At 42.9% G+C, this 22556-nt stretch overlaps 1 protein-coding gene across 2 annotated transcripts; it reads right to left on the minus strand.

The window, feature by feature from the left end:
* Positions 1-878: 878 nt before the first annotated feature.
* LOC147727728 (interleukin enhancer-binding factor 2-like) lies at positions 879-22113 on the minus strand. Of its 2 annotated transcripts, none has more exons than XM_086961725.1 (15): positions 21981-22113; positions 21490-21546; positions 19493-19535; positions 19234-19338; positions 18980-19057; positions 13405-13507; positions 13253-13318; positions 10704-10820; positions 10272-10350; positions 9838-9925; positions 9683-9744; positions 9482-9596; positions 8654-8744; positions 8388-8567; positions 879-1062 (listed from the first exon to the last, which is right to left on the minus strand). In XM_086961725.1, exons 1-14 carry the CDS (start codon positions 21983-21985, stop codon positions 8389-8391), a joined length of 1188 nt encoding a protein of 395 aa, XP_086817851.1. In that variant the 5' UTR covers positions 21986-22113; the 3' UTR covers positions 879-1062; position 8388. The 2 variants fall into 2 exon arrangements, with proteins under 2 accessions (XP_086817851.1, XP_086817850.1); XM_086961724.1 differs by having other exon boundaries at positions 8388-8570.
* Positions 22114-22556: the final 443 nt, after the last annotated feature.

The raw sequence follows: 22556 nt of genomic DNA on the forward strand, positions 1-22556 counted from the left end.
TGCTGGCAAAATGTATTTAAGAAGCAGAGTTTGGCCACCATTTCATAGTGGAGAAACAGTTGGATTTGCCAAAGAGGAGTATCTTTGTATTGTCGGGATTGCAATTAAGATCGTTGTCTTACAGCCACAAAATAATTTCTGGCAGGCAATTATACAAGTAAGTTTCTGAATTAAGAGTTTTTATCCAAAGACAAAACAAGTTGGGTGCCATCAGCATATGATGTGGTAGCAATCCCATAGGTGGCAATTCGTGAAACAAGGGGAGTCATGTAAATATTAAAAAGAGCTGGGCCAAAATAAGAGCCTGAGGTACACCAATCAGGACTTCTTTCCGATGACTAAAATTGTCCAAGAGATCTGTTTGCCTTTGTTTGGTCAAGAAGGATTTTTATCTCGCTGTAATAGGTGTCAAGTGCAGTGCATAAGTCTAAAGTGTAGGCATTGCATTAATTCAGAGTCATTTTGATAGTTTCCAAAACTTCAAGGAGTGTTGACTCAGTTGAACGTTTGGGGCTAAATCCAGACTGTCGGATGTGCAGCAATTCGGAATTCTCAAGGTAGGCCATAAGTTGTTGATTAGCAATTTTCCACAGTTTTGCTTAGCGCTGGAATAAGGGAGATGGAAATTAGATTAGACAGAATGGCAGGGTCCGCCAAAGGTTTCTTTTGTAGAGTCTTAGCAATTGCTAGTTTACAATCAGAGGGAACTACTGCTTCCACTACAATGGGAATTATCACATCAATGGCTGCATGTAATATGGGTTGAGGGCATGGATCGACCAGAGATCCTGATTTACATGTCAGGATTACAAAACGTTTTTAAGTTCCTACCCACCCCGCACACAAAGGAAACCCTAAAACAGTAAACACACAAGATAAAAAGGAACAAAATAGCGTTTTATTCCATTATAAAAACGGCTGAACATATACAAAAAGGGGTTCACTGATCGCATTGGTCAAAATAAAATAATTAAATTCTTGGCTGGTTTTGGTCTAGAATGGTCGTTGAAGCGCTCCTTCAGGATGTGATGATGTTCTGTGTTAGGCAAATAACCATACCACCTGGGAAAACACAAATAAATTGTTACGATGGTGATGGTTGTTCCATGAGAAACTGTCCAGGAGAGTGGCAAAGAAAACCAACATGCAACAGCAGTAGCTTAATAGAAATCCTACACAATAGCATACCACTCTATTGTTACACAAAATGTTTACAATCATTCCTGCATACTTCACTAAACTGAACAAAACTATTGTTCATATATATACCAGCACAAGAGTTGCAGCACAATTTCAGGATGCTAAAAGCTGGCATTCCTAAAATAATAACTTGCCTGACGATCTGGGCACTCAAACATTTCATTTAATTGTTTCAACCAATACAACGTCCACGGTGCAACAGTATTCTTTGGGATACTGAGCCAGGTAAATGCTGCAATCTTTACCCATCCTTAATTTTTGTTAAAAAAAAAAACCTGATCAATCACATTTTCAACGAATAGCAATTCCGAATAGCATTGGGCTGTTGATGCAAAACCACTACCATCTATGTGGAAACAAACTCCTCCACAAGCCTTACTGCATGTGCCATAAGCCAGTCATTCCAAAAATTACAGTATGGGATGCCTTAACACTAAAGTTTATATAAAGGCAATTTGACTAAAAACTTTTGCTTTCATTAGACATTTTGGGACATCTGTACTTTTCAGACTTTTATTCATGGAGGTATTAACTTGGCTCTCTCTCTCTCATCAGCAATAACCTCTATACTGCAGGTTTTCTTGCAGAGGAAAGAAATCCTGAAGGTTAAGCATCAACTGCAATGCACTTCGGGGCCCTGTTGGATAAGTTTATTTTGTTTAGAGAAACCATCAAAAGGACAAGGAATAAAGTAACTGAAAGAAGGTTTTCCACCATATTAGGACACCAAGATAAGTCACCTCAAATACACCCAATGCTGAGGTGCTTCCTCTCTTTTTGAGACCCCTCTTCACCCGCCCCGAAATCATAAGAGGGTGCAATTATATCCAAGCAAATAATCAGCACAGCCATGGGTAGAGTAGACCTCTTGGCTCAGGACTACGGCCCAGGTATAAATAAACCACCTTAACCCATGGTAACCAAGGTGCCATGAAACTAAAACCAAGAGGTGAACAGGTAAGAGAAACGTGCATCTCCATGAGCAGAATATCGTACATGCATCTTACCTCCAACACCATAAACAGAGAAAAGGCCTAGATGACCAGTCTTTGCCGCTCATTTCAATAAGATCAATATGGAGCACTTTAAGGCAGTTTACTTGAAAATAATGTTACAGGAGGTCATCACAAGAGATCTAAGCCGTCAACAGCAGGGTCATACCCTATAGGAAATTGCTACAGAAGCCAAACCCCATGACCAAATTAGAATCCTTTTTATGTCTCGGACCGTAGGCCTCGCTTGCACAGTCTCGCTCCGAGATTTAATGTCTCCTAGAGTGGGGCTTGAACCCGCCCCTCTTCTCCATTGGCTGGCTTCCTAAACAGAGGCCAGCCATTGGAGGAGAGGGGAGTCACTCCGTTTAATCCCCGTCTTTTTCGGATCAGGGGGCGTGTTTTTTCCAGTTCGTCGTGACGCCATCCGTCACTCAACAGCAAAAACCAAGCCCCCGAATGCGATAATGTCAACGCTTTTCTGACGCAATTTCTGCCCGACCGCCGCAAGAAGTCGAGAAGCTGCAGAGTCCTCCGGTGAGTGCTTGCTGTCCTGCTCCCCCTCGTTGCTAGTGCTTGCTGTCCTGCCCCCCCTCGTTGCTAGTGCTTGCTGTCCTGCCCCCCCTCGTTGCTTGTGCTTACTCTCCTGCCCCCCCTCGTTGCTTGTGCTTACTCTCCTGCCCCCCCTCGTTGCTTGTGCTTGCTCTCCTGTCCCCCCTCGTTGCTTGTGCTTGCTCTCCTGTCCCCCCTCGTTGCTTGTGCTTGCTCTCCTGCCCCCCCTTGTTGCTTGTGCTTGCTCTCCTGCCGACCCCCCCCTCGTTGCTTGTGCTTGCTCTCCTGCCGCCCCCCCCCCCTCGTTGCTTGTGCTTGCTCTCCTGCCCCCCCCCCCCCCATGTTGCTTTAGAGCTGGGTGTTAATCATGTCCTCCATAGATGCCAACGGGCATGGACTATGTTTTGTGCTCAATTAAGAATGCTACAAATAGTTAAAAAAGTGGGCAGTAACATGCTCAATTTTTTCAAGAGCCTGAAGTAGCCGTACACCCATTTTGGAGTACAGTTTGCTGTGTGACACACATGCATTGCCTCCACAAGCTAGTGACTGCATTGCAGACAGCAAGCATGGAAATAAGTAAAGGTGGCTGTTGCTCTGATTCCAAGCTGTGATGCCATTGACTAGCCACTGAGTTGCAGAGTTAGTGTTGTCGACTTTTTTGTAGTTTCTTTAAAACGGGCTTGTGGCTCCCTTTTGTGTCTGAGCGGGGTTGCAGACCGAGATAATAATATGACCCCTAGTTGTAAGTAAATGGAGCCAACTAGGAGTGAGGGCAGTTTGAGTTGAGCGTGCAATGAGTTTTTGTGCAAAAGCCATGTGCCAAACCTATTTGCTCTATTTTTGGGTACTTGGGTCCAAAGTGCCCTATAAGTGACACTATCTATTTTTGAAACATCAACATGTTTCTCCTTAATTGTTGTCTTATTGACACTTTTTGATGGCCTGCCTTTCAGTGACCACTCCGACACATCAACATTTGATACAACTTAGGCTTTGCTGGGCTTCTTCAAAGTACTAAAGATCACCCTCTTTTCGCCTAATGCATGGTTGACGTCGATATGTCTACAGAAGACTTAAAATTATTTTTCTCAATCATAGGTCACTGATCCGAGCTTATGGAATATTTTGTAGCACTGTTCTGTGTACACAGTATACCAGCTTGCTGTCCTGCCACCTCGTGCTTGCTGTCTTGCCCCCTCGTTGCTTGTGCTTGCTCTCCTGCCCCCCTCGTTGCTTGTGCTTGATCTTTCTGCCCCCACCATTGCTTGTGCTTGCTCTCCTGCCCCCCCCTCGTTTGTTGTGCTTGCTGTCCTGCCCCCTCGTTTGTTGTGCTTGCTCCCCTGCCCTGCTATTGGCATTGTAAATGATAATGCCATTTATTTACGTTTTAAAAACAAAAACATACATATAATGTCATAAGCAATGCCAATAGCTTTAACTTTAAGAATGCCAAGACCATTGCATTGTAAATGCTTGTTTCAGTGGCCAGGAAGCAAGTTAAGACCTCACTGCTCTCAAACATTCCACCAAGGTTGACTGGGGCATTTAGTATTAGATCAGCTCGTACAGATCACTTACTCAATAAAAATATATTTCAGTGGGACCAGTTGCGAACTGTCGAAGAACAATACAAACTGTTCCTGCAACATTTTAATTAAGAGGAAAGGTCCAAAACACAAACTTTTTATAAAACCATGGACCTAATGACTGCAAGCAAGCCAAAATGCAGATTTGGGATGTTACTAGACCGATTTTTCTTCATTTGCATTAAGAGCGTATGTGTGCACAATCCACACAAACTACTCAGTTTTACATTAAAATCTGTGTATGGTAGCCACTTTCTGAAGTTCAAGTTTAAGCAAGATTTTCAATACAAAGTCCTCTTCTGCCTCAGATCTGACCCGCACATACCTCCTCAAAAAGGATATGTGGGGAACAGCCATTACCAGAACAAAGAGTGCTCAGCTATGCTTACTTGGAATATTGGCTACTTAAGACCAGCCCCTAAAAAGAATTGTGCTCAATATGTAGAGTTCTGACTACATATATGACAAAGTCAATAATCTAATCATTTAGAGAAACTCCTTATATCAGAGTAGTTTAATGACAGACTAACTACAAAAGTGCTTCATACAAAAGGACAGACCGTTCAACAGACTTGTAAAAATGTATTTAAGTGAACAAGTTCACTCTTCAATGTCTATTGGAATTGGGTCATAAGAAACAAGCTTTAGAATATCACTAGTCAAGAAAAAGCAACCTCTTCAACCGAAAAAAAAAAAAATGTTTTAATGACTAAGCATTACTTATTAGGGGATGCTTAGGGATATTTAAGGCTTCCGGGTAACTGAAAGATACAAGTTTAGAAAAGTCCAGAGCATCTTTCTCTTAAAATGTGTGATAGAAAAAGAAGCTGAAGCACTTAGGATGGTTTGTTCAAGCTCACACTGATCTGCTTTCGATCACGGTTACTTATAAAGAACACAGGACTGACTATATGTAGCAGGTCACAAAAAGTAATCAACAGAAAAATGCAATGAAGGCAACCATGTAACAACAAGCACTGGCGTTGCCAATAGGTCTCGCAGTAGGAAAGTTGGAGCTATTACAATTGCAAATAATGCCATTTATTTTTGTTCATTTTAAAAAACATAAAGGGCTTTGTCATTTACAAAACCAATAGCCCCAACTTTCCTACTGCGAGACATATTGGCAACGCCAGTGCTTGTTTGGATGGCCTTGCAAGTTTGTGTCCCCCCCCCCCCCCCCCCCCCTCTAGAAGCATGCAGCTGACTTCCTTGTGTGCTGCCTGACAGACAGATAAATTACTGGAATTATTTCAGACTTCAGAGGACCTTGTAAAAGTAAAGCATACCTGTGAATTTTAATTCGGACCTGGCCCTTAGTCCCAAAAAAACGGGACATGTATTTAAAATTAAGAACAGCTTCGGGACATCCTGGATAATCTTGTGAAATCTGGAACGTCTGGTCCTCATTTTTATTGATTTTTTTCAGTGGTATGATTCAGAACCGTTTGAAAATACTGAGGTGGTAACGAATGAATGAGCGGATTAATCGTGTTCACACACGTAGGGCGGAGTGAACCGTTGGCACGCAGGGACAGGTAGTCAAATAAATGATTGACGCTAAAAGAACGCAGATGTCGAAGAATGATGAATGAATGCCTAGTCACGTGCACAGCACCCCCAAACTATCGGTGTGAAAGGGACACGTGAATGAAGGATGAAACTGATACAGAGCGCCTCGAAGGAACGAGCCCTGCGGCTGGAAAGCTGCACGCCTGCCAGTCCTCCAGCCCCTCCCGCTCTGCGGTGAGCAGCCGCCGCTCGGCGAACACAGCCAGGAAAGGGGGCCGGGCACCCGGCTGACAGCTACTGCAATGCAGGTGGAGCCGACCATGCTCCTGCGAAAAGCGGGCACCGTGCCCTGCGCCCAGGCTGGTACGCTCGCTGCCCGTGACCCCCACCCGTGGGCTCCTGTCCGGAGCTGGCCTGAGTGATGCGGCGGGCCTCTAATCACATCACAGTAACCACCGGACGTCGCAGCCATGTAAGTCCGTACGTAACAGACTGATAGAGGCGCAGGATTCATGGGTAATAATAATAATCACACTGTTCGCCATTTTATTGCTGTACAGCCACGTGGAGGGCACGGGCTGCTAGTATAAGCTGAAATTGGGAGAGGGCTCGAAACGCTGTGCCCTCTGGAAGGCCAGTAGGGCCGTGGTCTAGGCTCCCTGTTGATTGACCGTCTCTGGGACACTTTACTTCTTGCTACCACCACCCTTTGTCGCGCCCTTATGTCAAGGCCAGTCCTCTGTAAAAGCCCAAATTAATATCACAATAAACGATGTACTTTGAACCGGCATTGATCCCCAGTGCGAACGGACAGTATGTTGAGGTTCATTTACACGGTTTGTTACCCTGTACATACGGATCACGTTTGAGCAGTAGTTGGTATTCCAATCTATTTAATCCACCAGGACACCGTATATAGCTATGGTCAGTACAAAATAATAGTGCGCAACAAACATTTAAAAGGACACACACTTGCATAACCTAGGATTGCGTCAATTTACAAAAAGCGTGCCTTTAGAAAGGTATAGAAAATGGACGAAGCAGGAGTTCAAAAAGAAAATGGGGACGAGGGTGCACCCTGTTAAACATAGTTTAAGGGGACAGTGGCTCAAGAGGCCAGAGCTTAAAACAGGACGATTTCCGAAAACTCGAAAGAGAAGAAGCCAGGCTCTGTTTTTGAACATTGGTGACAAGTCTGGATGGTTTAAATTACAATTTTAGTTTTCTTTTTAATTGCTGTTGTGTTACAAGTCTGCAACATGAAGCTCCGGTGTAAGAGTGGTCCAAAAGTATAAACTACATGACATAGGAATGTGCTAGTAGAGGTGCGATGTTTTTAAAAACGGGTACACTATCTCAAAGGTACAGAAATTACTATTTGGACTAACTTCCTCTTCCCAAACAAGACGGAGGGAAGGGAGGGAGGGGGAGGAGAAATGCGACACGGTGTGAAGCAGCAGGGGCCTTTGAAGTGAAGCTAAGCTTCACGTCAAAGGTGTGGGAGGAGTGCTGCTACGGCCTGGGGGAAGCTGGCTGGGGAAGGGAGGAGAAATGCAAGTTTAAAAGCGCGTGCCTGTGGCCACGTGGACTCGAAGAAAACCGCAGCAAAAAGCCCGTGGTTTCACGAGGATTTTGAGCACTTGAATTCTCCCTCCGCTCAATGCGCTTGCGCGCATTGATAGGTCGCGAGGCCTAAAAAGCTATTGCCTAGAATATACCCAACCTAAACCCTTTGCGACCTCGAAGAAAAATTACGATAAACAATGGTCATAGTAAGCACAATTTAAAAAAAGCTTTGTTTTGATTGGGCCTCGTGCAGTCAAGCTCTTAGACTATTTTCAACACAAAAATAAACACTTCCAAAAATATTTTCTTGAATGCAATATACAGATATTTGACTCTTCTGAAAGAATACAAGTGACTGAGAACTGGGATTAAAGGTGATTAAATGCTTCCACTGATATAAAACAACCTCAGTTTGCTTCCAAAACAATAGCAAGTAGCTGAGTTTCTCGCATCTTTCAAGCCCCCTTAACTAGTTAATTCAAGAGTGTTTTCAAAGAGATTAAGGGAATATGCTTGAAAACAGTCTTAGGTTTGGCAAACCATCACAATGTTCTCAGCAAAACATAGCAAAAGATTTAAGTGGCAAAGTCTAAACCAGTGGTGAGCCAGGCTCGAACTGAATGGCTCTTATTATAACAATGCCTCAAAAAGCGAACATGGGTTTTATAGATTTTGATCTCACGATTGTACAGTCCATTCACTTTGATGCAAGAGTTCAAAAATGGTGATTTACTCAATCATGTACACCGTTTTCACAAATCAGGAAATACCCACAATGTATGCCACTTGCTCCAATTCACCACAGTTCCACAATTTTAAGTTCCCTGGATTCCCACAATGCTCAGGTTAGTGCCCAGCTTTCATTATCAATTTATTGGAGTCAGTATTTTTTTCTGCTTATCAATACATTTAAAGTGTTCTCCTAAAGCAACATAGAGTTATTCTGAATCAACTGAAAACCTTTGCTGTTACCTACTTCATTCAGTTGTTTCCATGCCCTCTTCCTCCTCCTCTTCAGCTACCTCGGTACCCTCAGCCAAGGTCTCCTCCTCTTCCTCCTCCTCCTCCTCTTCTTTCTTCTCAGGGGGCTTCTCATAAGCCTTTTCAGAAGGAGTAACTATTACTCCATCCCAGGTCGAAATTTCAGAGGCAAGATCTGCTGGAAACAACAGCTAAGAGTTAAAACATAAAAACAATCAGTTTTAGAGATTGCCTTCGGGTGAAGCATGCAATGATACGTACAGTTCGCATCGCCTTCTTGCCCCAGGATCTTTCGATAGCCTCCATGTGAAAGTATCCTGACTAGAGTCTGTGCCGTAAAGCAAACCATATCCTAAACAAAAAGAACAAGAGTAATAACCTAAATGCAAAAGTTGTCCACTCAAACGTTAAGGAATGCTTCAAAGGAAAAAAAAACAAGTCCATAATACATTTGTATACAATTATACAAAATCACTCCCATTTATATTAACAAATTTCCCCAGCTAGATAGTTCTCTATCAAGGCTTACAGTCACTACATAATATCGGCAACCAATCATTGATAAGCATGTAAAATTGACAGAACACACCAAGTGTTTTTGTGCATTTAGAAGCTAAGATAAGAGCACTTTCAGTAACCACTGCACACATGGCAACAATTCTAAACTAAAGAGTTCAGTCGCAAATGAACTTCCAAAACTTTGAATCTGCCGAGTTTGACCTTTAAGGTGGTTTTGATAAATGCCATGAGGTTATAAAATGGAAGTTACTTCGAAAGCAGGAAAACAAAAACAAAATATACAACTTGCGACATTTAAATTTCAGTGTCAGTCAAATGTACAATTAGAAGGAACTTTAAGGCATTATGGAAAAAATATCCTTCAAAATAGTACTCTTCAAACTGAATCCACGGGCAAACAGTAACCGGTCTTTAGGGTCGTTTTTCAAAGCCGTTATGAGATTATGCTACTAGATTCTATATGAATTCACAGATGTGGCAAAATCCAACCTAATCTCTGGTATACACTTGTGTCGATAGGGCTCAAACAAATGCCAATCTGCTTTTACATCTGTACAGAAGTCACCTTACCTGTTGCTCCAGTGTCATCACAGTGTGAACGCGGAAGTTTCCACTTTCACAAGGGTCTGTGATTCCAACAGAGCCAGGCAGAAACAGTCCAGCTGCCAGTATCTGCAGACAGCGCCTGATGGGAGAAACATATGAAACAGTAACGCGGTGTGCTGTGCTGATTTATCTACCCATGAGACATACACAAAGCCTTAATCATACCTGAATGCAACATTGAGAGCAAGGGGCGTTCTTTGTGGATTGTTCATTACTGCATAATGACCCTAGAGATGTGAAAATGTCAATTTAGGATAGGATTGTGCAGAAAGACACAAGCAAAGTACCACCTCAACTAGAGTACCATCATAATCACATACCAGGAGATCAATTAGCCATGGGGTTAGCGGCTCTAACCCAGGGAACCGGTTCCTCAGATCCTTAAGCAATCGGACTAAAACTTTCACTCTGGAAAGGGAAAATCAATTTACTAGGTCATTAACTTGAAACCAAAATGTACAAAAGAAAAATCCTATAATTTAATTAGTTTGTAATGAAGGATAGATACATAAGTGCTGTACTTTAAGTACAAAGAGTCATGGAGCAGTATAGTTTACAATACTGACTGCAAAATATACATGTCATGATCACCATCCCACCTTTAGTTAAATGTGCCCCGCAGAGTACATGCGATACAGACGTTGCTGCATCTAATGCAAGCAAAAATAACTTTATAGACAGACAAGGGACCAACCCTGTTGAATATGAGAAGATGAAGAATTCTAGATAACGGTGCTAGGCAGTTCAAACTTACGTGGATTGTGATGCATTCTCCTCAAACCAGCGAGCATGCCTGATAGCAGCCAGGGCACTCTGTAACACCTTAATATCCACTGAAACGGAGAGAAGTTACGGATTAATGGCACCGAACAGGTCCTTACAATGTCTGCACGAGAGGAGGACAAGCAGTGGCTGGCTTATGTCAGAACTTAGCCTGGAATGCAGGTGGGAACGGACAAAATATGCACAATATTTGATGCAAGAGTTAACCTAACCATCTGTGTACGGCATGAAAACCTGAGCAAAAAATGTAGAAGGTGAGGAGATGGTGGTAATACTGAGGCAGGAAAGCAAAAGTTGTGCAAACTTCAACAAAGGACTCTGGGAATATGAAACAAATGGGGGTTGGTAATTACAGATGGATTTAGAAGATGCCAATAAAAGGGTTCTGTCCAATGGAACTTACAGTGAAGTTCCCCATCCAATTTCCGGAGGTTGGGGGGCACGGTGGTGATGAGTACTTTAACAGTAGCATCCGCAGAACTGATGTCAAAGCCAGTTTCATTGACCTCCATTAACAACTCTACAAAATAAAATAGGTCCAATTAGAGCAATATTCAATCACAGAAATGTACTGCACTAGTACCTAGACTGCACTCTTCCGTACACACGTACACAATCTCCAACTGTCCATACCCTGCCCACACAGCCTTCCTTTGCTAACCAGCCAGGTTATGTTAATACACATCACTGCATAATAGTATTATCTGGCCACTTGTACAGCACAAATCAAGGCCAACAACATTTACTGGAGACGAGCAGCAATTGGAAACTTACACGCCAAGGCTTACTACTTGGAATTCTCCTTTACGAGAGATAAAGCAGTTAGTTGGCCTATTTAAAGATTAGGCGTCGATACAGTAGGTTGGTAGTTGAATTTTATTTGCATAAGTTACATTAAATAGCGATTAAAAAAAAGAACCATAGTTCATAAAGATTAAAATTTCTGATACAGTGCAATTGAAAGTGCCATTATTTAGACTCGGGCTTATTTTCATGTTTGCAGAGGACCTTCGCTCTACAGCCAGCCCCGTAGCGTAGTGTTACCCGTCTGGCTCTTCAAATTTACAGGTCTTATTTCCTTTCTACTCGTTGGTACTATTTATCTAATAAAGTCCCCGTGCTTTGTGACTTAGTGGGAAATTATAACAGATTTTATATGCTAAAGCGCAACTATTATGCGCCATCTGGTGTCTCGGGGGCTTATTCTCCTGTTTACCTTTGTCCGTTGTGCTACGTCCGGCCACCAATTAAGGATGTCACCCTGCTGGCTCAGTTATTCCAATCTCCGCAGGCCCCACTTTAGCTGGCTTTAGTCCAGGATCTCTTATAAGTGTTTGCGAACATACATTGCAGATGTGACATTTTAGCGCTAACTTTTCTTTGGGTGAAACAGTTGGAAGTCTCTGGTTTCAATTGCTGCATCCAAGGCAGAGTCCGCGTTCTTTCAGGGTCATGAATTTAAAGTAATCCAGGATCAGCCTAGGGACTATACGAGGGCTAGGTCGAGGGCCTGTTGGGGGATGAATAGCAGTTCTGATAGATAGTACAAATCTTCCATGGCGGGCCAAAGTGTGAGGTTCCTTTTGTGTGAGATACTGCTGAGGTTTTGAGGCAGGTGCTTTTTCACTCCGGCATAGTTCCCTTAGAAGGATTTTCCTTTTGGTTGCTAAGGCTGGGATTGTGTGTGGTCATGTAGTGGAATTGTGAGTTTAGAATTAGCATGCAAGCACTATAGACAGAGCAGCTAGCAGGGTAAGGTTGGGGGGGGGGGGGGGCGCAGGGGGAATAAATAGCAGATTTACTGCTATTGTGATTCCGGGCTGCTGTACCGATACCGAAGGAGATCAACATCACGCGCGAGTAATCTACAGGTTGATAAGATCCTGAACCAAAATGGGGCCCAGCAGAGATAGTGTGCAGCAGACTTACCAGAATAGTGAGAACAGGCATGATCAACATACGAGTCACTAGGTTGTTCTCATTGCTTTGTTTTTATGTTACTCGAGATAAAGGCTATATTTAGCATTATTATATTTCACATACAATACACAGGCAAAGAGGATGCCATGTGACATGGAATTGTATTAGTACATCCAGGTGAAACAGCCGTTACGTGAAGCACTGCCATCTTAATGTACGGAAAATTGAGGTGCTGCTCCCACCCAGTTGTCCCTTTTTAGTGACTCATTGGTAATCTTGCACAAGATTCACGGAGAAGGTGATCTGTTGCGTGACTGTCAACTGCACAAGCCAAGAAGGTGGGTGGGTGGGTGAGTGCGTTGGGGGAGGGGGGTCGTGGGGGGAAAGAAAACCTATTTTTAAAAGCTTGGGTGTTTCACATTCTATATGTATTGGAGAGCACGCAGGTAGGAGACCAGAAAAGCACGTGGAAATGCTGCAGCTTATAAAGATGAGGATTTGCAATGTTGTTTTGCATGAATGCTCATTTATGTTGTGTTGCACCTGGCGCGCAATTGTTTTGCAAGCAGTCGATCAACGACAAAGTGTTCCCTTGCAAGAACAGCTGCAAAAAGCACAAGCACTGTGTAGAGTGTTGTTAAACCAACGAAAAAAGTAGGCCCTAAAATAGGTCTTAAAATGGCAGCTAGGGATGGATACTAGTGCTTGGGCCACGCATGCCATGGACGAATGACAAGAAAGAATAGGAGAATGATGGAGACAGCAAATGGAAAGCTTATGGGTGGGCTGAAGCGCAAATGGTATACACAGCACAGCTCTTCGAGACAGCGCATGCGCTGTCTAAAGCAGAGCCCTAAAAGGTATTAAAGAAGGTACCCAACTCACTGCCCTTCCTAGGTCGGTTAAACATACTGGTAATGCTAAAATACAGAAATAGTTTTATGCACCTAGCTGAAGAGTACGATTGGTATAGGTCTTATACTGGGTTTCATTTCCAACACAATATTGGGTCAAAAGGTGAATAAAACTTACCTTCTGATGCATCTTGGGCTTTAAGGGTCTCAACTACTTTGTTCCCCAAGGCTGAAACTGCTTCCACTGTATTGAAGAAAAAGTATACGTTAAAGCCAGTTTGACCATCACTCCCTAAAATAATTATCCAGGCACAGTGGTGTAGTACTGACCTGTGGGCAAGATCTTCAATATAACCACCAAATCTGCAATGTTATGACCAGTCATCATGGTGCCCTTCTTGTAGGAGCCAACTTGACGAACTTCTTCTATTTGCTGTATAACAAATACATAAACAAACACTGCTTAAGAAAAGGAAGTTGCATGTTACTTTTTCTCCTTACAAAAGAGGTAGGAAAGATAATATTCAACTGTGTTAAGTATTTGAAAATGTTTTGCTGGTCATCTATGATCACTTTGCTAATCAAATCAAATTTCAAAGCTTTATTCGACAGCAGGTCATAAAATACTAATCAACAGTTCCTTGGAATCAAGACAGCCCTCGTTAGCCTTTAATAAAAATCAGCTGTTGTCACTTTTGAAGAAACTTTCACCAATCCAGCGCATGCGAACAACTATCCTATTACTTTCAATCATCTAGGATGCACTGCAATAAAAAAAAGGTGCTGTACCACTAGTGCCTAAAGTACAATACCATTGAGCTTTGTGGCATGGTTGATCACACTATTACAAATACATTTCTTACAACACAAACCAAAATAAACTTTATAGTGAGGCCAGAGTACAGACGAGCAGTGTACACAATTCTAACCAGACCAGTCATTGTAGACATACCTCACTTGCTAACAAACTTCCATAATAGTCTATAAGTATGCAGTGAGAGGAGGGGGGAGGGACCATATTCTCTAAGGAGGACAAATATAGGGGCCAACTAATAACACAGAGACCATTGCAAAGTTATATTAGAGCACGGTATACGCAAAAATGAGTACACAGCAAACAGTGTAACCAGGGTACTTGAAAGCCACTTATGGCATTTACGATAGAAAAGAAACCTATATAGAATTTATATGTGCATGATCTGCTAGTCTGCAAATTGTTTTTTGATGCACCGCTGCCATTGCCAGGTCACGTAGCCAGTCCTCATGAGTGGGTAATTGACATTGCTGCCATCGCCACATAATACACATATTGCCACTGCTAACGCAGTAGCTATTCATCTTCTCCAGAACTCGACAGACTCGAGACAATACAGAACTCAGCAGCCAAACTCATCCTCAAACTATCCAAACAGAGCCACATCACCACGGACCTCAGGAACCTCCCCTGAAAGATGCTAATTCAAGAAGGTGGCTCATGCCTACAAAACCCTCCACAACCAAGTACCAGCATACATCAATGTCAGCCTGAACTTCCACTAACCCTCCACCTTTGCTCCCTCTCCCTAGCAGACAATGCATCTGCTGAAGCCAGCGGCAGCAGTTCCTTCTCTTGCCTCGCCGCCAAGTCCTAGAATAGCCAACCCCTTCACCTCCCGAAATCATCCTCCCTGGCAAACTTCGAGAAGAGACTCAAGACCAGGCTGTTCTACTGAGCGCGCCAACCAAGCCCCTGGATACCCTCACGGGAGAAAAGCGGCACTTTAAAAATACTAATTGATTGAAACAGAACACTGTGGTCTAGGCTTGCACATCTTGCATCACCCTACTACAGGAAATCTGTAGAAGGCACTACTTTTTTTTGCAGATTTATATATAGTGTGAACTCGACGGTATTGAAGCGCTTTACATGACCACCGGTAACGTTACACAAGGACACCTTCATTCTTTTGGTAGGCACGGAGAGATTACGTGATTTGCCGAGAATCACAGGATGTGGACGCAACCTAGAGGCTTGAACCTTGGTTTCCCAGCTCCAAAGTCAGCAATCTAGCCATCAGACCACATCCTTCCTCTCCCCACTTTCTCAGTACAAGCCACCAAGCTCTGGAATTCTCCAACAGCCAACATTAGAAGCACTCAAGAGCATATACATTCCTTTAGACAGTTTAATATGGCTATTTCCTAGATAACTATCACACGCACACCGGCAACACAGCACAGAAAACTGGTGCACCTTCAAGAGCAATCTGAAGTTTACAACCCATAAATTAGTAACACCTCAACCAAAAAACTGCTTTCGAAACGCAGGTAACCTAAGGGCTGGTGTATGGTTCGTCATGGCATTGTATAGTTATGTATTTGCATATATAACTATTATGGCCCACAATAATACGAAGACCATAATAGGCAGTAATCAACCGCAAATGTACAGGCATGGAGAAACTGAACAGAACAGTCAAACATTCCTGGACAATTTGGAAGACTTTAATATAGTCCACCAGTGCAGGTGCTTCTTTACATCTTACAAAGCGACATATTGAAATTGCTAACCCCAACTGATCTCTCTGCTTTGCCCTTCCTCCAACCATGCTATCTTATTTAAGAAGTTTTATATAGCGCTGGCTGGACCCAGGAGTATCAGAGCGCTTTACAAGGTGTTTCCATACAGGTACAGGTACAGTGTGTATAAGCACAGACAATGGAATAATAAAAGAGCAAGTCCACCTAGATAAGAGAGTAAAAACAAATTGCTAGACATTAGGTTTAATACAAAATAGCGGTCACAGTTTGGCAGGAAGCCTCACTTAAGTATACAAAAGAAAACATGCTAAAGAACTGAGGGTCATGAGGAGGGGAGGTAAGGTGATCAGATAGAAGGAAAGGGAGTTGGCCAGGCGGGAGGTCACAAGTCATATGCGGAGCAGCTAGTCGGGGTGATGCAGAGGGGCGAGGATACCAGGGAGTGATTAGAAACCCCAGTATTTATTAAGGAGAAGAAGTTTGAGTTTTTTTTTAAGCTGGGGTAGGACTGGTTACAGCAGAGGTCTTTTGGGAGGGCATTCCAAATAAGTGGGGCATTGCCTGAAAAGGAGCGTGACTGAGTGGAATTATTTTTCTGAAGGGGGGATAAGTAGGAGGGTGTTGGAGCTTCTCAGCAATCGCGTGCAGCCTGCTTTGGTCAGTTTGTTGGAGAGGTATGTCTGTGTTTTGGTGGAGGATTTTGTGTGTAATGCAGGCTGTTTTATAAGTGGATCTGCCTTCAATGGGGAGCCATTTAAGGGATTTAAGGGCGGGAGAGGTGTTCAAATCGTTTGCAGTCTGTGATAAGCCTAGCCGCGAGGTTGAGCACAGATTTAAGAGGTGCCAGGTGGGTTTGGGGAATTCCGGTGAGGATGGCATTGCCGTAATCAATGCGCGATAGAGCAAGCGATTGGACTGCCAGTTTAGTCATCAATTGGGATGAAGGGCTTAATTTTCTTAAGTTTACGGAGGGTAAAGAGGGCTCCTTTGGCAGAGTTGTTGATGTGTACGTTGAGTTAGGCGGTTGTCAAGGGAGACGCCCAAGGATTCGACTGAGGTGGCTAGGGACAAGGAGCAGTTGAGGGCGTTAAGGTCTGTGATCCACTTTTGGATAGGGAGCTGGTTGTTTTTTGGGGAGAAAAGAATAATTAGTTTTTTTTGGGTTAAGTTTGAGATGGTTCGAGTGGAACCAGGCTTGAATTTTGATGAGGGTGTTGTTGAGGTGGAGGATGTCAGCATGGGTTTTTATCTTATGGTAGAGTTGTGTATCGTCAGCGTAGAGGTGATAGTTAATCCCCGCTTGTTTGAGAATGAGGGTGAGAGGTTCCATGAAGAGGTTAAAGAGAGAGGGAGATAGTATGGATCCTTGCGGAACTCCTAGAGAGATGGGGGAGGGGCTAGAAAGGCAACTGTGGATTTTAATTTGCTGAGCGCGGTGTTGCAGGTATGAGACAAACCAATTATGAGTCATGCCATTAAGGCAGAATCGTTCTTTAAGGACTTTGAGAAGAACAGAGTGGTTAACGGTATCAAACGCTGCGGAGAGATCGAGGAGGATCAATAGGCTAGATTCGCCATTGTCGAGTGAGTGGTGGATGTCATCTATAATGTTAAGCATGGCGGTTTCGGTGCTGCAGCCTTTCCTGAAGCCTGATTGGAGGGGCCAAGTAAGTTGTAAAGTTCAATGTGTCTGTCAAGCTGAAGGACACATTTTTCAAGGGCTTTCGAGAGGAGGGGCAAGTTGGAGATAGGGCGGAGGTTGTTGAGGTCATTAGGGTCAGCCGTAGGGTTTTTAAGAATGGGGGTGATTTGTATATTAAGACCAGAACTACACAGAAAATCTCAGATTGGACAACCCAGTGCAGTAACCAGCTAAGCACTATAGCATAAGAAATATTATAGAGATGTGCAGATCTGTTCAAAGCTACCAGCATACTGAACTATAAAACAGCGAATCTGTCTCTCACACTTCAACATCCACCACACTGCTATATGCTGCGTCCATAACACAATAACCGCATCCCTGTGGTTAATAAAGGGAATGGAAATACTTCACACAAAAGATCAAAACAAAGTTAACAGCCTTCCAACCACACACACACTCTGCTGTGTAGCAATATAAATGCTGCAGTACAATCACTAACCAACCCCTAACTGTGCGCCTCCATTTGAAGACCAAAGGGAAAAACCATTTTCAAACTAGTTCAGAGTATCACAAGAGATCATGCGTCACCCCATCACTAGCACCATTTTACTACAATACATAGATCAGGGCGTTCATGGCCTACCACCTTGCGCTGTTCATCACTTACCTCCAACAATTTGGATTCTGGGTAAATTCACCCCTCCCCCATCACATGCAAATAAGACTTGAGAGTACGAGAGCTGCAACCCAAGACCTATATTATAATGTTCACTTCACAGAACACTTGGTCCGTCAGAAATATAACTAATCACATTGGTCAAATTTACAACCTCACAACCATACTGACCTCAACCTACTGACATGCAGAGAAATACATTTGACTCCTCGACTTCGGCACTAGAACTTCAGCGACATTAAAGCACTGAAAAACAGTTTCACTCATCCTTAAGTCGAAGGAAAAACCCAACCATGAGTTATCTTGAGAACTACAAACATGCCCATACGGTCATCAGTTCAATCCTCAGATCTACCAAATCGTCTTTCAATACCCAGTATCTTAACACTCATACTCTTCAACGCCCGCATGCACAAATACTACTATCTTCCCAAGCACATTTGGTTAACAATGCTTCTCAGGTCCGCTACGTTTATCCAACTTTTCATCCATCTTCAATACTTCAGTCTCAAAACTCTTGTTACGTTCACCGATTTAATCACCATCCTTATAGGGCCAACCTTCATGCGCACCATCACAGCCCTGCAGCAACCAAATCATGCCTCGACCTATCATGTTTACATATCCTTAAAAAACGATGGATTTAGGCCCAGATCTTTGTAAAGGGGTGAATGTAAGACATTGTTCTGCATTCTGTCCATCAACTGTTTTTTACACATCCTTTTATACTTTCCACACACACATTTAACGTCCTCTACTACCCATCTGCACCCTGTTATTTCATCTCGAAAATGCTTAGTCTTACCCATTTCCTCTCCATTTAAACTGCATCACTCAAATGAAACTGGATCCAGGGTGCCACACTACGGAAATCACGCTCACTCTCAGACGCCTACTCCATACACTTTGCACACCACAGTCACATTCCCCGACTGCACATTTCCTCCATTCCCTGTTTATGACATTTACCCAAAATAGTTCAAATAGAGGGAAGGTAACTACTTTAAAAAACAAAGCAATTGTGATGAAGTGATACACAGATTGAAAAAGTAATGCAAACTCACCACTTCAAAAGTTCCAGGTGCCACAATAAGGTTATCAATTTCATTGTTGATCTTTGTGACCAGGGAAAGTATAGATGCCTGAAGGAGACAAAAGAAAGGGTAAGCAGGTAAAGGGGGCGGGGGAAGAGAACAGTTCCACCTGAGCACAAACACAAACCGTCCAAACAAGCCTTCCTCTGGAATTATTTCCTTAAATGGGCTACTCCCAAAGGCAACACGCAAACTATCAAGTAAAGCAAGTTCATAAATGGCACCTGTTCTGCTGGTGTGGGTGCAAGGTCCTGGTTCCTTTTCAACAATGCATCACTTAACGGGGTCTCATCAGGGGCACTTTTCACACGCGGGAAGGCCATCTCGCACTGAGTATGAAAGAATAATTATTTCAAACTATGAAACAATATACAGTTGAAAATGTTTTGTCTAGAATCCATACTCTGTCTATTACAGTGCAAGCCCTGTAGCTGAATCAACTAATCTATAATAATGATGCTCCAGAGAAAGAATTAAACTTACCACATAAAAGTCAAATGGGATGTGTGGGACAAAAGGTCGATACCTGAAATGAAATTAACATTTGGTAAGTCAAGGTTGCAACAGCTGAAGTACCGAATATGAATGATAAAGCTGTTTAACATTCTAAGGAGATGGGGAAAAAATGCAAGACGCAAGAATTACTCAAATAGTATTCAAAAATGTTATACTTCCAAAAGGTAGCTTTAGCTGCTGTAATAGGTTAAAAAACTGAATTTGCTTTATGTGCTAGTTCAAACTTACTAAAATTGATTTAGACTTGAATAGAGATAAATACATTTTCTTTTTCTGTTATAAAAAAAACCCATCAAGATTAAAGGAAAAGAGAAACCCACATACAAATACATTTAAAATAGGCGAAAAACAAATCTTAAATGATAAAACATCTTAAAGACTAGCTCATTTTGGAATGAATCAGAACAATTCATCGTGTATTGTAATATTAAAGTGTGCAATAATTGGTACTAAATTGCGTTTGCTCCGCTTATTTAATATTGCACAAATACTTAGGACATGACAAATGATTGATACCTGCCTTGCACAAATTACGGGTGGAAGAGCTCAGTGGATCAACTTTCCATTTCATGATCAGATACCGAATGTTACATGCCAATTCAATATGTGGCGTAGTTCTGTTTTAAAGCACTAATCCGGAAAGACACTTTGAATGGTGTCTACATTTGTGGGGATAGGACGGGGAGCCCTTTCACTGAACCAAGAACCAATCCAGGTCTGATCTTTTCCCTTCCCCTTCAGGAGAATGGATCAGCCAATCCACAAGTTGGAGAAACTCAACTTTAAATCACTTCCAACAATCCATTTCTGCAATATGCTTGGTCGGGAGCAAGGACCCAGAGGCAAAAGCGTAGGCTGAGGTCCAGTAGAAGATAATTCAATTTCACGAACTTTGCCACGCTGAGCAAAACAAACAATATCATCACCCACAAACTGATAAAGAATGAGACTTCTAACTGCAGAAAAACGCACGGGCGGAACAGAAAGTGTGAGGGGGCATAGGCACCACAGGACTTGGTGCTTATGTGTCTAAGTCAAAGAGAGGCGTCCTCTGACAAAGCAGAGAATGAAATCAGTTTCAAATGCACATACTTTCATGGGTCTGCTCAAAGTCTTTACTGAATGAAGTATACGGAACCAAGACTGGTAAACTGATCTAGAACTATAACCTCTAGGTAAACGTTCTGCGACAACTCGTGGAGTAATAAAGGGTGTTGTCCACACTACGTACAAATCACAAGTAAGATGACCAGTACCGTGCTTATATAGTGAGCTTTACTTGTTTCTATCATTGCTTTATCAATTTTATCAGTAAGAGATTGTAAGCAAAGTACAATGAAATTGGAAGCTCAGACGAAGAGGTGCTCAGGGAATAAGGCAGCTCCGTGATACAACAGATCCAGCAAGATAGACGAGGAAGGCGAATGCTGTGCCGATGGATGAAATAGGTGAATGGTTAAGAGAGGATGGTGGGAAATTCTGTAGAGATTTTATTAGTTGTGCAACATATGCATTCTTAAATAAGTACATTCACAAAAGCGTAAAAGGAAAATTATATGGGGTGACACGATAGAAGAGTGTGCGGGAAAGAAGGGAGGTTGTTAGATACATTAGCTGCGAACAACAATAGGGTTCTCTTGTGTAAACTGATTTAGTGAGGCTGTATGGTGTTATGGTTTTTGCAATGCATAATGTAATTTGGCTACAAATACATCACACTTCAAACCTTCTACTGCGTGTCTTTTCTAAGGAAGTTACAGCAGAAGGGTTTAATGAGCTGGGAAAGAGTAGGGAGCAACCATCTACTAAGCACAGTCATTGCAGGGACAGGCAGGGGGATATGATAATGCCATTTTGAAAAAGTCTCGGACGGGCTGGTAGAAGTATTTCCTGAATTAGTTATCACAAACCCTAGTTAAAGGAGGCCTAGAAAAAAACATTAATCAAAAGGGAAAACAACTCACCCGGTAGAAAGGCCACCCCTGGCTCCGAAGCGTCCACGGCCGCGTCCTCTTTCGCCCCTGAAAGTAGAAAATGATTGTGATTAGGTACCCATCAAGTAGAAGTTAGTAAACTGCGTTGAGCCATTCTCGAACACGATCACAGTTCAACGATTTAAAAACAACGAGCGGGGGATGCCCCCTTCTCTCTTAAACCCATTCGACCTAAACTCCGGCCTTCTTCGCTTTGTTCTCTTTTCCATCCATGTACAGATCGCCGAACCAGTCGCTATATACCGTGGCCTATGTACAGGCCCCCTACCCATGCCTCCCACTGGAGGAGATCCGATAATCCGCCATAGTACATCCCATCACCTTTGCTAGGCCATCGCGACGTTTGTCCTACGCTCAGGCCTAGTTACTTTCCTGCCTTTTACTCTTGCTTAACTCAGCCCCCTCCCACAGGCTTTAGCTTAATCCCGACCGAAGAATCCCTTACACCAGGTTTCCCTAACCTCATGATTCCGCCGTCGACAGAAACTGCAGCCCCGGGAACAATGAATGGAGAAGACCGCTCAAGACCGGGCTGCACACCACCAGGAGACACAGGGAAGAGGGCAAGTCACGCGAGAGCTGGGCACGGGCAGGCAACAATTGAAGCAGAAGAAAGACTTGCTTGCCGGGACTGTCTTAAACAAAAGAGCGTCGCCATCTTTGAATTTTTATATGTCATTAATGCCACATAAAATATATATGTAATCGTGAAACAAAGGGCAATATGATTTACACTTTATAGTCATATTTTAACAAGTGTAACCAATATTCCCATACACGCATTTAGCATTTTCTATTATGGTAAAATACCTATTTTAAATGGCTGCTAATCGTTCTAATAGTTGTATAAGAATGCATTAATTTCATGCAACTTTTATCCATGCAGTACGGGTTCTCACATGTGCTTTGGTTTTCAGGGCTAGGCTTCAAGTCACAATCAGGTCAGGGGAGTTGGAAACACAAAGGCTACCCGTCCAGGCAGCAAAGAGCAGCGTCTGTTCTGTGAGGACGCTCTTTGGTGTTTCTATCACAGAGCA

This window comes from Lissotriton vulgaris, chromosome 3_1, assembly GCF_964263255.1.
Source record: "Lissotriton vulgaris chromosome 3_1, aLisVul1.2, whole genome shotgun sequence".
In the NCBI taxonomy this organism is placed as follows: domain Eukaryota; kingdom Metazoa; phylum Chordata; class Amphibia; order Caudata; family Salamandridae; genus Lissotriton; species Lissotriton vulgaris.

Excerpts from the sequence above, each read along its gene's own strand:
- LOC147727728 (XM_086961724.1), bottom strand. Across the intron at positions 13,508-18,979 it reads CACCTGGAACTTTTGAAGTG|CAAATAGAAGAAGTTCGTCA; the intron begins GTGAGTTTGCAT and ends TTTGTTATACAG. Across the intron at positions 10,821-13,252 it reads AGCCCAAGATGCATCAGAAG|AGTTGTTAATGGAGGTCAAT; the intron begins GTAAGTTTTATT and ends TTTATTTTGTAG.